General features: G+C 41.6%; 1 protein-coding gene across 6 annotated transcripts in view; it reads right to left on the bottom strand.

The window, feature by feature from the left end:
• LOC111862452 overlaps nucleotides 1–18969 on the bottom strand; it is a 120502-nt gene that overhangs the window by 74227 nt on the left and 27306 nt on the right. For all 6 annotated transcript variants that reach the window (XM_033750670.1, XM_023847858.2, XM_023847862.2 and 3 more), the window contains 7 exons: nucleotides 18260–18373; nucleotides 17643–17725; nucleotides 15763–15829; nucleotides 13755–13819; nucleotides 12416–12477; nucleotides 12098–12171; nucleotides 10196–10314 (listed from right to left, as the gene is read on the bottom strand). In XM_033750670.1, the coding sequence (XP_033606561.1) occupies nucleotides 10196–10314; nucleotides 12098–12171; nucleotides 12416–12477; nucleotides 13755–13819; nucleotides 15763–15829; nucleotides 17643–17725; nucleotides 18260–18373 (584 nt within the window). The remainder of the gene's footprint in view (nucleotides 1–10195; nucleotides 10315–12097; nucleotides 12172–12415; nucleotides 12478–13754; nucleotides 13820–15762; nucleotides 15830–17642; nucleotides 17726–18259; nucleotides 18374–18969) is intronic.

The raw sequence follows: 18969 nt of genomic DNA, 5'->3' as shown, positions 1-18969 counted from the left end.
CCCTTCGCCAAGTATAATTAAAATGATCAAGTCAAGGAGAGGCACGCGGTAGCGTAATTGGTTAAGACACTATGCTACAAGCCGGAGGGTCGCCGTTTCAATTCTCGATGTCACTGAATTTTTCAATTGACATAATCCTTCCAGCCGCACTGTAGCCCTGGGGTCGACTAAACCTCTAACAGAAATGGGGGGGTTAAAGAGTAGCTGGCGCGTAAGTCTCATAATCTCACCGCAATCTATGATCCGATTGTCTAGAAAATGTGGGAACCTCTCACAACCTTATGGGTCTCCACGGCCTATTATAGGGATAGCTTTACCTCTTTTTTTTTCCAAGTCAAGGAGGAAGAAATGGGCAAGGCGTGCAGCACGCATGGTGGCGAAGAGGGCTGAATATAGGATATTAGTTGGTGAGCCAGAAGAAAAGAGACCATCAGGAAGACTAAGACGTAGGTGGGTGGACAATATTAAAATGGACCTTAAGAGAGGTAGGCTGAGGGTGGTATGAACTGGACCTATCCGGCTCAGAATAGGGACCAGTGGAGAGGTCTTGTGAACGCGATAATAAACCTACTGGTTCTATAAAAATATTGGAAAAGTCCTGAGTAGCTGCACAATCGGCGGCTTCTCAAGAAGGGTTCAGTTCCAGTCACAGGGTATCCTGTCCATAAACATGAGCCGACCCATATCCCTGCGGCTGATGACACGTACAATGTTGAGGTATGAAGCAATAACTCCCGGCTTAACCTGGTTAATATATGTACCATCTGCTTTAATATTACAATGTTAAAAATCTCTTCACTATTGCCTATGTGGGTCATACGATTTTCAGAATAAACTACGATTATTTCCTTAAAAGCATTAACCGGTTGGTCTTTGTAGGTAGCAGTGTTTTCTATGAGGTGGGAGAGGTAAATAACTGTTTAGATGATTATGTCATTCGTAACTGCCATTTGAAATGGTGATAAAACAGCGTACTAAAATTTCACACGCGGCGAATTATCACTTTATACGTCTGGGACGCGAAAGTTGTCATTGCACTAATTTAAAGTAATGTAACAGCACTTGCCTGGACCGGGCCAATAGTCGACGACAGAATCCGTAACCACTATACCGTAAACACACACACCTCTCAACCGCGAGGCCCTTTCCTCGACTGACGGGTCCAGCGACAAACTACAGCAGATAACCAGAACTGCTGGCTGGCTGGCTGGCTGCACGTTAAGTTAGCGCGACACCGTTTCCAGTATGCAGCAGAGAAGCGTTGAGCCAGGCAGCGCAGAATGCGGCGAGAGGGTCAGCACTTAGCAGAGGCACCAAGCAAGTTGACTCAAATGCTAATGCTTTCGACTTGTCTTTCGGAGGTAAGAAACTCAGCCGGGTCAACGGATATCCTAATTGTGGGGTTTCCTCGTTTTTCTCAGTCCCCTCACACAACTGCTGAGATAAAAACCTCACGTTGGGTCACGACCGCGACTTTCCAAATTCTTTCCAATTTATGATTCTCTATCGCCCTAACATTCGAAGCTATACAGGGTGTTTCACGACTTTAGGGCATAACTGCAGGAGGTGATTTCCTAGGTCTTTGTGAGCAAAAAAGTTCACATAAACATGTGTCCGATTTTGGACGGTTACGGAGTTATGACCGTTTTAAACTCAGAATAGAAGGTAACGATTACTGACAATAAACGGAACAAAATAATAAACCAGCATAATACATGATACATTTAAAGTATGAATGTAAAGTTAACTTCGTGAAATTACCTTTAATTTGAATTTATTTGTGCTTAAAGCTGATTTTCGAAAATACCACCGCCGGTCGCAACACTGGCTGCCGCTCGGTTGTGAACGGCGCCGGACATACCAACCCACCACGCCTTAGGTACCTCTCAAGTGTCGAGATAACGAGAACTCTGTCTGTAGCTGGCTAAAAATAGCGACCCGCCAGCTGACAGACGCGGTTCACACGAGGGCGTGTACGGGAATGAAAAAAAGGTCATAACTCCGTAACCGCCCAAAATCGGACACATGTTTATATGAACTTTTTTGATCACAAAGACCTAGGAAATCACCTCCTGCAGTTATGCCCTAAAGTCGTGAAACACCCTGTATACTCTGAGACAAAGACGGAAATATTCTGGGTGTCGAACCATTCGGCGTTCTCTTAAGAGTTCTCTGTATTTGACGCGTGCGTCTTGGTTATACCGTAAAAAATAGAGTGTGCGCCGATCGAAGCAGCCAAGCGTCAGAAAATATTGTTCCAACCTCTTATGACGACAAAAATATTTATCTGGCTATGAGAATTAAAAAAAAAACTTCGATCCGTGGACTAACTTAATGACAGCGTAATTAAACCATAAAATAACGAAATAAATCCAGGTCAGAAGGCCCTGAGTGAGCTGCGCCAACAATAACAGAGAGAAGGCAGGAGAATGGAAGGAAGAACAAAGAGAGAAACAAATAAAGAAAGGAGCAAACAAACAAAACTCCCGTTACATACGGTCTCTTGGGATGTGACGTATTGTCTCTGCTAGGTAGGTACCAACGTTCTGAAAGAATGGCACGTCTCCTTCTCCTGGGTACATGAAGATGGAAGCAGTATATTCGTCCGAAACGTTTGTATCTACCAGATTACATGGTGTCACATCCCAGAAGGCCGTACTTTTAATAACACCACTATTAGAATATTTAGGTCGAAAATTAGATTACTGTCTTCTCTATGACACCGCGTAGTCTGGTTGATAATTGCCGACGTTTCGAAAGAGCATCCTGTCTCAATTTTGAGGGTGCATGTGACTCTTCTACCCCGAAGATAAACCTGCATCAACGTGCTTGGTGTCACATCCCAGGAGACTGTAGTATTCACTGTAACAAACCTCTGTGTTCAACGAAATTCCGGGAATGTCTTCTATCGGTTTTGTAAGGACCGCTGTTTCATGTAGTCAAGAGAAAAACCGGTGAAGCTATTCCTGTAAGAGGCTGTGGGAGCCCACAGGGTTGTGAGACGTCGAGGTTACCAGCCACACGTGCCGGTCGCCCTTTAGCCCCGGGAAGATTCCTGTTACTCATTTCTGTTAGAGGGTGAGTCGATCCCAGGATCATAATGCAGAGGGAACGACTGGGTCAACTGAAAAATCCAATGACCTCATCTGGAATCGAACCCGCGACCTTCCGGCTTGTAGCATGATGCCTCAACCAGCTTAATGTTTCGGAACAAATTTCGTGGTTCAGTTTGACACGGACATACCACACGAACCAGAGCATGCAGCTTGCGTGGGGTAACATCAGGGATACAGAAGGGGCCAACCGACCACGACCACTGGATCAACTGTCCCTGTTAAAGGTCGGTTTTCAGGGACATTCTTCGTCACTCAGTGACTTTGACACACAAAGAGAGGCGATGTTAACACTTTGCTTAATTAAGCTCACGACCGTAAAGATGTGTGGAGTATGAAGTGAAGCTCCTAGCATTAACATCGGCACTAGACGGAAGTGTACGTCTACAGTCAACTTTACACTCTGGTCGCTTTAGTCACGGTGAAAAGAGCACTGGTACCCACCTATGCGCATATTTGCATGTGATTTCACTCCACGCCATCAGATGTAACATCTATACGTGCAATGTATTCAGCTTAAACCTTGATCACCCGACATAATTCGACAACTAATATGCTTTCATCAGAGGCACCCCGTAACAGTTAAAACCATCAAACGAATACTAGCTTCTAGAATGTTACGCCATGTTGCCTCCTACGGGATTACAAGGTGTGACATTCCTGGAGACACACTCTTCACATCCACCTTAAATCTCACAAAGCCATGTACTAATAAATTATTACATTTAAAAAAAAAAAAAAATTATATGCAGTCTAAAATATATAATGTTGTTCCTGTGATTAATTAACACGCCATGCTGACGTACGGGGGAGTGGAGATATAGCACCACCATTCTTGACCTCGCCACTAGATGGCGGTAGAGAGGGTCAGCGTCACGCCCTGGCCGTTTTACGCCAGAGGAAAGAGCCCCGGGTACCTACTACATAGGAGGCTAAGTTTGCCCCAGAGCCAGTCTGGACGCTGTGGAGAGAAGTATCTTGCCCCTGCTGCCAATCCAACCACGGCCATCCAGCCCGCAGCTATACGGACTAAGCGAACCCGATTATAACATAAAATTTCACGAAATCCACACTACACATCCCAAATCCACTGGATTCCCGTTTGTCAATCCCATCTATCGTTTAACGGCATTTTCGGGACGAAAAGTTGCAAAAATGCGCTCCCGCTGGCCCCGCTACGTCTGACTATCCTCATGACCAACTCGGAGAACCGTTGAATGCATTACCACGGACTAGTAACATTTCGGAATGTTGCCACTTTTCATGCTTTCACACTAATCTGGTTAAAATCCAACAACAATAACGGACGCTTCTGACGAAGACGTCTGTAATTCTCTGTTAAACTCGCTGTAAACAACAGGTGCAAGGAGCAGACACCAACAAACACTGCCGTGTACGATATCATATTGGCTAACTATTGGACGAGGGCCGGGGAAGTACCTCTGAGAGGGATTCAACCATGAGAAATATTATTCGAGATTGAATCCGACATGCAATTGAAGTTGTGCGGACTGCCGTGTGACTGAACTACGCATGCAACTTTCCCGTTCTTATTCCTCGCCTATGTTTACTTCCGCTCAAAAAAACCCTGAATGTTTATCGAAACGAAAAAATGTTCGCACACAAGTTGACGATGAAAACGAAACTCATGTTTACGTCCTATATCCACTTTGCATAAGGTTAAGGTTCTCGACACAATTAAACAAATGGCAGCGAGGAAGCCAGAGTTGTCACCCTGTGCGTACATTTCCGAACTTGTTTTCTTTAGTGCATACTCTTTTACGGTAATGCATCCGGTTGTTACAACAGTAATTTGTTTTACGCATGCGCAGTTTCCTGACGCCATTTCACAGTCAGGAACTGCATACACTCTTGCATAATATTGTATTATAGCATCCTGCTGCACATCTCTTATTTATTCCTCTTAGTTATTAGCCGTCTTACATGCAACTTGCTTTTTAAAACCTTTAGACGCGCCATAGCTCAAGCGGTTAGTCGCTGGCTTCCCACCGTGGCGGCCCGGGTTTGATCCCGGGTATGGTCAAGTGAGATTTGTGGTGGACAATGTGGCGCTGAGGCATGTTTTCTCCGAGTACTTCGGTTTCCGCTGCCAATCTTCATTCCACCAATTGCTCCACAATCACCCTCACCTATCATCTGGGGCTGGTACAATAGACCAGAAGTGGCCGCAGTACAAGGGACTTAGTCCCACCCCACTAGCAATAAGAAAAAACCTTCAAAAGTTTAAATTTTCTTCCACATCATTGATGTATGCACACTACAAGTTTCGACTAAAGTTGGTCATGTCTACACATGACACAATAAGAAGAACTACCCATCACCATAGGACACCTGGGTGCAGAGACTTATGGACGGAAGTGTAACAGTTTCATCAGCAATTTTAGAGATACCTCAAGATGACCGATGTTGGTCGAAACATGTAATGTGCATACACCAATAATTCAAAAGAGATTTTAACGTTTAAAACTTTTAAACGTTTCAAAAATCAAGTTGCATGTAAGAAGGCTAACGACTAACAGGAATAAATGAACCCTTACACTTTTCCACTAATATCAGGAATTGTTTTCAAGGTTTCCGGAAATCTCCATTCCGTCAAATTCCCTTTCATGGGCGCAATTTCCGAGTTGAAAAGATGCACTTAAATTATTTCAGAAGGTGACCTCCACTGTAACGATGTAACAAAAGATGCACGAAAACCTTGAGTGTTCTCGGCATTTTTAATGCAGTGTTGCGTAACTAGATTTCTGTTCCACCCAATGGCACAGACTCCCATGAAAATGAACAATGTCTTGTCACGCGAGAGTGAATGTGTACTTTGATTCAGAAATATGTTGTTGGAACACGGCACCACTCGCTACGCAGGCGATCATCGTGGAGTCTTCCGCGAATCACTGAGCCGTTCAGGCGGAAATAACTGACACGCCTCCCGTCCAGGCGGTCCGTGGCACTTCGGATTCCACAAACCAACAGCCTGACAAACTACACGCGCAACTTACCCAGACTACACCAGATGCTGGAAATGCTTACGTACAAGGCCGGGCAAATAAGTTCAATACAATTTTAAAAAATATTATTTTAAGAGCTTCAGATATCAGCAAACGTACAATTTTTCAGTGTAATCTCCCTCCAATCTTTTACAATGTTTCCAGCGCTTCGGCCACTGCTCAAAACAGTTTTCTTTAAAATCCTGAACAAGCATGTCTGTCAAAATTTCTTTCACATATGATTTAATGTCCTCAACGTCCGAGAAATGCTTTCCTTTCAAAACGCTCCTGAGTTTTGGAAACAGCCAGAAGTCAGCTGGAGCCAAGTCAGGAGAGTATGGTGGATGATCCATGGCAGAGATGCCTTTTCCTGTTAAAACTGCGATACCCGAAGTGAAGAATATGCCGGCGCGTTGTTATGGTGAAGAATCAATGAGCGACCTCTCCACAACTCTCCTCTCCTGCGCCCCATGGCATCAGTAAACCTTCTCAACGCCTGCACGTAGAATTTACAGCGGTCCCTTCGGGTACAAATTCAAAGTGGATGATACCGCTGATGTCGAAAAAACAGTTCAACACTGTTTGGACCTTGGACTTTAATATCAGTGGCTTCTTTAGCCTGGGGATTCACCATAAACTGTTTTTAACACCGCTCACGTTTCACTTGGCCATTTATGCAGTTCAACAAACAAAATCACATTCACTTTGTGTTGCATCATACGCTCCATTTTCTACACCGAAATAAAATGTAATTAACGAGTTAAATCCGACTATGCTTAAAATGTGGCGTGAGAAGTTAGTGCGATGGAAAGCAAAAGTAGCGAGTACCCAGTTGGTGGCGACGAGACGAATGTAAGTAAAGACTGCAGTATGTTGAAGGAAAGAACAGTTAACTAAAACAAACTGACGCCGAGAGCGTATGTAACAAACTGAAAATAACTGTTCCAAAACATGATAAACGTTAAAACTGGTGTCAGAACTCGGACTGAAGATGGATGCAGCATTGCACGCAGTCTTGGAGCAGCAAAATTCAATACGCGACGGCCGAGACAAGGTGACAAGAAAAAAAGAAGACAGAGATGCGCTGGTCAGACCAGCTTACGGCCGGCCAACACTGGCGGCCCACAGAACGAAACTGAAATGCTAAATACGGGCCATAGTGGCTGCCCAGAGTGAAATTTGCGAAACAATAACAGACGTGCTTGGCAGATAGATGGAGTAATGGTCTTGGTTCAGCAGCAGGCCCAGAGTCTTCTTGAGGTCAGTAGTGAGCTGCACACGACAGGGAGAGACGGAGAAGCGAACTGACGCGACCTGAAACCCGCATGTCGAAACTTCGAGAGGCAGCTGACGGCAGTATAAGTCTGGACATGGTGCGGGGACAGTGTGGACAGAGGGACCTTTAACATCGTGGTTAGACAGCAGAAAATTCATGGTTCCAAGTCTCTTGGAAAGTTTCACAGACAGCCTGAAGTCTTTCGCGATCAGAACCGTCGGACAGCCAGGAAGGAGGCCATTCTGCAGGGACAAGCTGCCGACACAGACAGTGCGCTAGAGGTCCATTACTGAGACCATCAGCTGGCGGCGGCGTGCCGGTCACAACTCAAAGCTAGGTTACAGTTGTGTGGTGAGTCGCTCCAAGAAGTTATTGCGGCCGTTGACAAGTTGGCCCTTTGGGCCCTTGTAGGGTTACGAAAAGACTTCATCCAGATGGGCGGGGGCTATGTATCCGTCAATGAAGAAATGGGCCAGGACGTGAAGCAGCCCCCCTTCATGGGTATCGAAGTGTCCCTCAGTGAAGTCCTTAACCAGGCTCTGAATCTAGAGGCTACAAAGGCGGCACCTGGACCACTGATGAAGCGGCAAAGTGTAAGGGCAAGAGCCCCACGAGAACATGGTCACCAGCGACCAAGCGCCGCAGTACTGAAGGACAGTGTGGAGACACAGGTCACATCAGAAAAACGTGACGCACGACGAAAGGATGATAAATTTGATGGGGCATGTGCTGAGACTGGGCGAAGATGTGTCGTTATGGCCTCCAGAAGCCAACAAATTGGCTTGATGTGAGAGGGTTGTGATTACACAGCTGAAAGATCCCATGGAGGCGGTGAACTTGCTACTGGAATCCAGCTTTAAAAAATCTTACCAATGGGGACTACACATAGCCAGGACGTTGACTCAAGCTTGATGAGAGGTACCCGTCAGCGTCATGAATGTGAACGACAGAGACCAGATGTTGCAAGGCACCATTAGTCCCTGTGAATCTGTCACGTGGGCAGGGCCTGTCAAAGCTTCAGTAAATTTCAAACTTCAGAAACTGAAGTAATTAGTGAACAGCTGCAAAATGTGGTGACGATGTCAGGCATGACCACGACACAGGAGAATCAGGAAAACACGAGAAGTTAGTTTTTTAATTATAGGAAAGAGTAGCGATGGATGTGAGCACACCGATAGTTCATCATTGTATCGATTCAGGAGACGCTCTTTCGATCTCTCAGCCTCCAGTTAGCCAAGTGAGCCGAAGTACACAAGATTCTGAAGAATATGAAAGGATAAGGGCTAATCGGGGAGTAGGACAGTCCTTGGTCTTCTCTTGACGTGCTCCTTAGGGGACATCCCCTTGTATTACGGGACCGTTGGCAAGATTTTAACTTGGAGGTTACAGTATTAGTAACGAAAAAAAAAATGCATGCAAGAGCATGTGCGTGCACTGCTACAATAGTGCAAGGAATATCAATAAAATTTATAGCCATTTCAACTTCTAATGCATCACTGAAGTAAAGCCTTTCAGTTAGTCCTTTATCTGCAGAAAGAGGGAATAACACAAAGTGCAATGTCAGGATGGAAGGCAGCACATTATTGCTTGGTGTGTTTCTGCTGCACAAGCAGTGACTGTTACTATGGAAAAGAACCCAGCTTATGGTCACCCGCTACAGGAAACTTCACATGAACTGCCTCCCAAAGATAGGTAAACATTTCTTACACACTTCTACAGCACCATCAGAAATAAATTCCTGGTACATGATGTGGTATTAGGAAAATACATCCAACATAAACTTTCTATTTCAGTGTTTCTGCCAATATTCTGTGGTTATGGGCTAAAATGAAAATTTTGTTATATGAGACTTTCATTCACTTTGGCAACTGTACAGGATAAAACACATTTTGTTACTGCTGACAATATTTCATACAAAGTCAAGATTATTATCTGCTGTGTGGATGAATTCATGATTCATCCTCATGACACACTGTGGACACAATAGCACAATGTTCTGGCAATAATTCAGACCCGAGGACGGTCTCACAGCTACCAAACAGAATTCTGATTCTATCTGTAATGTCTAACAAGAAACCTCCAGCACCTCACTCTGACATCATCATAGCATGTTGTAAGCCATACATGTCACAGGTGATCTTCATTCTGCACATACCGAGCTGCTGCTAGAGGTGATGCACTTCACCAAATTGCAACCCTGTACACACTGTATTCTCATATGGAACTCATCATCGAGTCCATCACTGATTTTCCCAATCATAGCAAAGCTGGATGTTAGCTTGCTGCTAGAGACAATCTATTTCCTTACTTCAAAATCTGCACACCTCCTCTGAAACTTGCTCTGCCTGCTAGTTGTCACCAAATTTTCACATTTACTGGCAATATCAGATGTTAGCCTATTGCTTGAGATAATCCATTTTCCAAATTCAAAGCTTTCTGAGCAACACTCATAACATTCTCCTCTGAGACTTCTGCTGAAGAATTCCTATAGCTGTGTACTTGCACACATGAGCAGGCTCCAGCCTAACTGCCAATTTCTAAATGAATTTGATTTGGTCCTAGACTATTTTCAAGGCAACTTGTGTCATAGAACGAAGGAACTCAAGCAACCCATAAGAACACTAAGCAGAGTCCATCCCCAGATATTATTCAGACACAAAAATGTTCCAGTGCAAAAGTCAAAATGCTAATTATATATCATCTGGATTAGAAACAAAAATGTGCAAAATAATGGAGAGATCCAACTCAGTTGAATGAAAATAAAACCTAAACCTTGCATGTTAAGGTACATAACTTCTTACCTTACAGAAATCAGTGCATCAGTGTCATGCACCCACCTCACCAGCTCTGTGTTAGGATGGAACACGGTGGAAATCTGCAGCTCTATCTGCACAAAGTCTGATGAAGGGACTGAACATTCCTACAAAACAATAAATAATCTGCAGTCATCTACATCTACATGTTTCATATTTAGGTTGAGAAAGAATGAAAACTGTTACAGCATGAGTTGTACAATTTGTATGCTCGGGCTAATATTGCTAGAGTTAAATTAAGGAGGATGAGATGAGTGAGATATATAGGATGCATGTGAAAATCACTATTCATTTTTGTGTATGGAAGATATTACTTAGGATGCCTTGACAAATACTGAGGGACAATCATGCTAGCAAACAAGCTTATGGTAAAAGAGAAGAAGATTATCTTTCTATATGAACTCTGATGTGCCGATCCTAAATCTGGATACACAAATTCTCCATCATGTCGCAGCATTCTGCATTTTGCATTATTTTTACCTCTTATTTTTCTTAGTGTTCTTATAATTTTTGTCAATGTAAGAATATTATGAACTAAAAGTCTGTGATGATGGTACATTAATACAAGTATTATGTTTCTGGACATTACGCATCTTACTGTTATTATTTTCAACACAATGTTTCAGGGCACAATTTACAGGTCTGCAGCTGCTTGTGGGGCTAACACTAATGTGTCTACGCAATGGACAGGTGATTGAATGAAGTGATGGCAGACTGGTTACAACTTGTTTGGAACAGAAGCCCAAGAGCATTAATGAACATACAAGGAATGCTCTTGTTGAATGCATCTCTAGGTCTAATATCAGACACCAGATCTCTGATTCACACAGTGAATCATACCTAATCACATGTGGACAGATGAATTCATGCTTACACATTCTAGTGCATATACCTTTTAATTATCAAGTAAAACAAGTGTATTCTGAATAGCTCTTTGTAGGATAATCTGTTCTGACATCACAGGACGATAATGAAACCCAGTGTAACCTTCTGTACATGAGGATAAAGACCATGGCAATGGTTCTTGCCATACCAGGATTTAAAGAATGTTGTATATTTGATTAAGTGTATGGAATGGAGGATAAGGGAAAGGTTGAAAATGCTGACAGTAAAGATGAGAGTGTGAGCAGCAAATGAGAGACAGATGATGAGAACTGTGAAGACATAGAAACTGATACAGGAGAAGGGAATGGTGGACAGATTGAGACTGATGAAGCTGAATAAAGTTTAGTGACTTAAAGAAGAAAACTAACTTGAATAAACTTTATGCATAATATATTCTCTATTATTAACTTTCTTCCACTAAAAATGTAACTCCTAAAATTACTTGTTTTGTGCACATGTGTTTCCTAGTGTGGGGGTGTCAGCATTCAAAATCATCTTCCATTCAGGTAAACAGGACAGTATATTTAAGTGCACTGTGAAAATTGGCTAGTGTTATAAATTACAGCGAAAAAAAACTGGTATATTAGAGAAAATTTTCTTTCTTGTCTAGATTCTTGAAATTTTTCCATACTCTCATCTCATAAGTGAAGAAGTCATTCTTGCACATGCTGACTGAGTTATACAATTACACATAATATGAGATACAAGCGAAATCATCATTCGAAAGGGATATGTGAAATCTCACTCTGAGACCAAGGGGTATGCAAACAGAAACATTTTCAGAAATGCAGGTTGCTTGGGGGGCAGTGAGATGAAAGCAGAGCAGTGATAGAATGACAACTGGCTTTATCAATATCCCTTTGTCTGTGGTAAGAATCCAGCAGCTAACAGCCAGAGCTGTGCCATGGCTCTTACTCCAGTTATTGCACATACTTTCCTTACCAACATAAGAAATATTAACAAATCAGTTGTTATTATATTCTTTTAGAGCTTCCAAATACTAACCTCAAAATTGGAGACTGAAGTGGTCATATGCTGCTTCTCATGACACAGTTCCTCATCTATAATCATGAAGTTGTCTGCAAACAAGATTAATATTCTTATTATTTTATGCTGCTAGAGTAAGTTACAGTTACAGTTATGGCATTGCCATCTGAAGACAGGTAAGGAGGACGTGAAAGGGTTTATATTTGTCATGCAGTAATTAATGTATACAGTTTTATAATCAACACAAATCACCTGGAAATGATTTAAAGCTGAGAAGCATGAGGAAGAAATAAAAAAAAAAACCCACAAATAAAGCAGCTTCATGAGAGCCATTACCTGGATCTGTCTGTTTGATGAAGGACTGCACCTGTTGCCTCATGTCTCCAGTACTGTTGGGCCTGTGAAGGAAGCAGAACAAGACATTACTAAATATTCACTGCCTTTCTGACAGAACTATGTCAGGGCATATATGGTAAAACCGTTTATTTAGCACAACTCGGGAAAGATGGCAGTTTCTTGCTTCTGTAACTCTTGCAGCAGAGTACATGGAGTTGCCTTTTGGGTGGGTGGGGGGGGGCATCAGATTTGAAAGCTTTAGGCTGAATTGTTATACACCAAGTTGCTAGTACTGGTATGGACTGATTGGGTGGACAATCAATAAAAGGCAACACAATTAAGTCAAAGTGGAAAAATTTCAATTAATGGAAAAAATATACTTTCAGACTGAAATGAATGCAAACTGCAACAACAAAAGATACAGCCCCAAACAAAACATATAACATAAATAAAAAGAATAATGAGAACCAATGGTCTACACAATGTCTCTCAAACTGATGTAGAACATTCAATAACTAGGCAACTCGCTTCAGTAGAGGTTGCAGTGACCAGCTGCCTGCTGGAATGGAAGGAAACTACCTCTGAAATTGCTTCATTTTTGGTCCGTTACACTATCAATCACAAAGTCAATAGAAAGTCCGTCGAGTGTAACAATGTTTTTAGGTCACTTCTTTATCACATTTGCCTTACATGTTTCGGTTTAATAAAACCATCATCAGAGGCCCATATTACAAACACATGAAAACGAGAGTTGAACGTGCATTCAATATTCCTAGCAAGTGTTGTGCTTTTACACATCGACATTTGTAGCAGCGTCCACGCAGCATATATACTGTGTACATTTAAACAACGCCAGTGTTTTCATGTGTTTGTAATATGTGCCTCTGATGATGGTTTTATTAAACCGAAACATGTAAGGCAAATGTGATAAAGAAGTGACCTAAAAACATTGTTACACTCGACGGACTTTCTATTGACTTTGTACCTCTGAAATTATTTTAGAATAATATACAAAATAGAAATTTAGAAATCCCCTTCCAGTTTCAGGGTTCTCCAGGCAGTACATCTCAATTTCCAGACACAGGGAACATGAAAGGAAAGAAGCAGTAGTAGGGGTAGTAGTAGGCATGCACAAAGGGGTATATTGCATTAGTAAAGGGTAGAAATGTATTGTTACAAAAAATATCTTTCTTTAACCTCTCTTCAAGTATAGCTGTGAAATGAACATGAAATGGTAAGACATACTACAGAAACCTCATGTGGGAGGGTAAGATATTCAGGAAGCATTTGAATCTGGAAATTTTAAGGCGGTGAGAATGAAGAATACACCATTACTTACAAAGTCTGGCTTTCCTGATTTCGAAATTCAAGGGGCCACGTGACCTGCACCTCCCTGTCTGCCACCTGCAACAAAGAACAGATATAATATCAGGACTTTGACTGTCATCAATGTAGTTACACCTACCACTTATCAGTAATAAAGACACCCTCCCACATGCACACACAAATATATACAAATAAACAAGCCTGAACAAACAGGAACAAACAAAAAAAACATGAAGGAAGATACACACAAGTGCTCACATATGTGCCCCACTAACAGATCAGAGGAAACATGATGATGAATGGAAATTCAAGAAGAAAGCAGTCTTCTGGGATTTGGCACCGCCGTGAAAGCCTCAAATCTTACATAATGGAAATTCAGTTTTGCAGTATATAAAACAGATACTAAATCTGTTCTTTGCCAGTTCACTAATGACTAATATGAAACCAGTGTAATCTGACCATTTGAAACGTGAAGATGGAAAAACAATATCAAACAATTTAGTTTCAACATCACAGAAAAAATGTTTTGTCTTTATTAAAGAGAGCAGTTGGTAAATAATCACTGTTAATTCTGAGAATATAAAACATATACATATATTTTATAAACACATTTAAGAGTTTTTAATATTAAATCATGTGGTAAACGTATTAACCAATGTTAGTGATGTTTTGAAAAAAAAACGCTGCTTATTCTGAAAACCATAGCACAGCCATAAAATCACTGGGTGAGCAGAATATAGTTCTTTAATGGTAAAGCTCATGATACATATAATAACTACTGTGCTTTAAGAGGCGAGTTCATCTTCGGTTAAAGAAATATGAATCCATCGGTTTCCAAAAGTATTTACTTCCTCATTTATACATCCAAACATTTTCCATGGTAGTCTTGTTTCTGACATCTGTAACCTATGTTTCTTGAGACTATACCTAACATACTGTGATGTATTTGCACTATGCAGGTAAAGATGATAGCAGAGGATACTGTTAAGGAAACAGCTGGCAAAAGCAGACTGAGAAGACATATTGTGTGCTCTAGTGATTTGTAAAGTGTGAAGATTAGTAATGGTGATATAATTACTTGTAGTTATGATCCGTAAGTGGTCAATAAATCCAACCACCAATCAAAACCCTCATCTATAGTCTCTCATACACGTGACAATATGCAAAATGACAAGTGTAATTTCTTTAGATATCACAACTTTTAGTGTTTTTAAAAGCAGACATAAACATGGTAGTTTTCACCTTTATAATATAAAGCATTCTGGGAGAATATTCTGATATTGCAATCATACTGAAGAGTACTCACTTCCGGGTAGTACTGCTATATAATTTGATAGAAGCCCAATGACATTTTGGAAGAACTTAACATGCTCACATTCAGGGTCAAAAAGTAAGAAAGCAAGAAACCTAGCATTATCAGGCAACATGTCCCTCTGAAACAGTGATGGACTTTTACTGAACTACATGGCATCACAACCCATAAGACTGTTCTTTCTACAGTCACTGCTGCTAGGACAACAAACCCAACATTGCAGTCATATTGTCTGAAGTGTATTTCTCTCTCTAAGTTTTGATTTCCGCGTTCGATCCCAGNCAGTGATGGACTTTTACTGAACTACATGGCATCACAACCCATAAGATTGTTCTTTTTATAGTCACTGCTGCTAGGACAACAAATCCAACATTGCAGTCATATTGTCTGAAGTGTATTTCTCTCTCTTCCGGGTTCGATCCCAGGTCTGGTCAAGTGGGATTTCTGGTGGACAAAGTGGTGCTGGGGCAGGGTTTCTCCAAGTACTTCAGTTACCCCTGCCGATCTTCATTCCACCAATTGATCCACAATCACCCTCACCTATCATCCGGGGCTGGTACTATAGGCCAGAAATGGCCACAGTACAAGGGACTTTGTCCCACCCCACTAGCAATAAAAAAAAGTTTTGATTTAGTTACTATGACTGCTACATCACATTAATACTCCTATATTTAATTTAAAAAACATGCAGTATTGCTAAAGCACTTACGTTAGTAGTAGATGGAGAGGAAACAAATTTATCCCACGGCAAGCTGTTCTGTAGTCCACAAGGCACACTGTGAAATGTAATATATTGTAGCATGTAGACCCTTTGCTAGGCAACAAAAGCGAAATAAGCAAATGTACAACACACATTACTAAAGAGTGGTTTTGCAAACAAGCATGTTTCCACAGCAACAATGGATACAACAATAATGGGAACCCCATGAGACATGACCACAATAATGGAACAGCAACAGAGGAATGGTGTTTTCCAAGCGGTCGGCGCAGTGATGTTATAAGCAGGATAGATAGTGACAGCCAGTCCAGTGAAGTGGACTCAGTTAGCTAGGGGACTGCTGGGGCTCAGTTGTGAGCAGTTCAGGAACACAGAAGAAGGGGAACATCCACCATTTGAGGCTGCTGTGGACACTAGTGCGGGGGGGGGGGTGCGTGTGGGGTGTGTGGGTGNNNNGCGCGCGCGCGTGTGTGTGTGTGTGTGGGAGCGCGCGCGCGCGCGCGCACACGTTTCTTGTTCCAGTAAACCCAATTATGAATCTAAACCCCATCTATAGTCACTAAATACATGACAATATGCTACTATCTACCAAACCACATGCTTTAACATCTCAGAAGACTGTAATCTCCAGTCATCACTGTGAGAACCTCATAGCTCACATAGTGTGAACGTGGTGGAATCAATCCAAATTCACATTTTTCTCTCTCCCACAAACTGTTCCCACACAACCCATGCATTTATTTCACATGCCATTAATTATTTTGAAAATTAATTTGGTACTATTGATGATGTAATTGTATGTGTGTGTAAATAGAGTTAAACTGTTTTTTTCTTCTTTCTTTGGCGCTACAGCCCCAATTTGGGCCTTGGCCTACTTCCATGAAACTCTCTGTTTCACTTTAGTTTACTAAGATCTTAGACATTTGGTAGGACTCTTTGGGTGGGTGATCACCTTGTCACAAGGCCACTACCTAAACACAAACACAGAAAAAAAACACACACACACACACACAGAAACACTGAACATCCTCGCCCTGAGTGGGATTCGAACCCACGATCCCAGCTTCAAAGCGAGTGAAGAGAGTGCATGCCTTAGACTGTTCAGCTACGGTGACTTGCTGCTAAACTGCTTAGGTATAGAGAAATATTTTTATAACAATTACATACTGTACACCTTCCAAGAATATGAACAGTTCTGTGTTACTCCCTTTAAGTCAAAACCTTGAGTTAGTGTAAGAAAAGAGGTTCCTCAAGAGTTTCAGCAAATATGCATTTCAATGTACATATTTTTCAATGGTAGAATATTTAATGATCAATAACCTGGAAAGCATGGGGAAGCAAGAACTGAGAAAAACCATGAAAAACTTCAGCCATGATAGTCTGCCTGCAGACTGGCAGTTAAATCTGGGACCTCTTGAATATGAAACAGGAATTGGGGGGGGGGGTAATCCGAATTAAGCAATAATCCAGATTAGTGAAGCAAAAAGGTAGCCCTAAAAGAAAAAATCTTGGAACACAAATAAATGGAAAGTTGAATGACACTAAGTAGTACTGATGAAAATAAATAAGACATCACCACAGAGCTTTTATTTAAAAACTATGAAAAAAAACAATATATTTATTCAACGACAAGGGACTTGTTTTTGAACATAATAATGTAGGTCTGAAGAAACTGTGAAGTTTTGTCTGAACAGACAAGTGACTCATCTACCTTCTTAAATGCCATGTGTCCTTTAAAGTATGCACTCAACTGTAGCCGGGTTAGTGAGGGTTTTCTGTATGACAATAAACCAGTTACTTAATGGATTACAACAGAAATTCCCTGAATATGGCCAACCATTATTCTGACAAAAACCGAAATATTTCTCTACCTTGAAGTTGAAGAGCTGGATGTTACTCTGTGTTGCTGCTTCTGTTCATCCAGGCTCATGAATTCGTGCAGAGTTTCTTGGTACTGGAAAGATAGGAACAAAGATTATACGATTATGCAGGTACACTGGGGTTTTCCACTACACGCGATATGATGAAAATTTTTTAATTAATCACAGTATAGAGAGGTTGTGTGCAAATTTCATTTCACTCTCGTATACAACAAAATCTTAGGCGTTCATTATTCCATGAAAGTTATAACCAGTGTTTAAGCACCTATCTTGTTCTGAAAAGCCATTTCCCCACTCAGCATATTACATGTCAAAGTTGTTCCAATATTTCTGCGTAGCCCCCACCTTGAGGGTGAATCACGACATGGTGACTGCAATGTACGTCAAAACACTGCAACAGCTTCAACATACAATACAATAAAACCTTAAAAAGATTAAATCAGCTTTCAATTACACTCATATCTAGAGGTAAATCCATGAGATATCTTCACAAATCCCCTAATTTTAATAGGCTTCATGTGTGGAACAATACAAATACACAAGTAACAGCTTCTTCAAAGATTGAGCTATCATGGTGTGAAAGACGTAGCTGCACAAAACTACCTTACCTCCTTCACAGCTTCAAATTCTGCCAAAAGACTGTTGCGATTATCGAACCCGAACAGTGATGAGTGTGCACTATAGTAAACATCATCTTCAATTTTGGTGTTGCTTCCATCCACCTTAAATTCAAAGAAACAAACTAATTATAACCAGAGACAAAAATCATAAATGGAAAGTTTCACAGTTAGTGTATGCCAACCGGTGAGTATCTCAAATGGTGGGCTGCAACTAAGATACGCTAGGCCGCGCCATAGCTCAAGCGGTTAGTTGCTGGCTTCCCACCACGGCAGCCCGGGTTTGATTCCGGGTCTGGTCAAGTGGCGCTGGGGCGGGTTTTCTCCGAGCACTTCGGTTTCCCTTGCCAATCTTCATTCCACCAAATTCTCCATCATCATAATCACCCAGGGCAGACTACAATAAGTCCATCAGTGGCCGCCATGCCGAGTGGACCCAGCTGGACTACACCCCCCACTAAGTGAATTAGACAAAAAACCTAAAATATGCTAAGGGTATTGATACAGGCTATAGAAATATTCAAGTGTTTAAAATACATGTGAAAGACTCAGGACAGTAAAAAAAAGGACCATCAAATTGAGCCAATGGTGTTAGAAAGACTAACTCTTGGTAACGAATATAGGTTCTTCAAATCAAATGGGCTGCATAGAATTAATACGCTAGACTCATATGTAGGAGACACTCAGTTTGAATCTCAGCT

The sequence above is a fragment of the Cryptotermes secundus genome, unplaced genomic scaffold, assembly GCF_002891405.2.
Source record: "Cryptotermes secundus unplaced genomic scaffold, Csec_1.0 scaffold816, whole genome shotgun sequence".
NCBI lineage: Eukaryota > Metazoa > Arthropoda > Insecta > Blattodea > Kalotermitidae > Cryptotermes > Cryptotermes secundus.
This window is presented reverse-complemented; position numbering and strand designations above follow the sequence as displayed.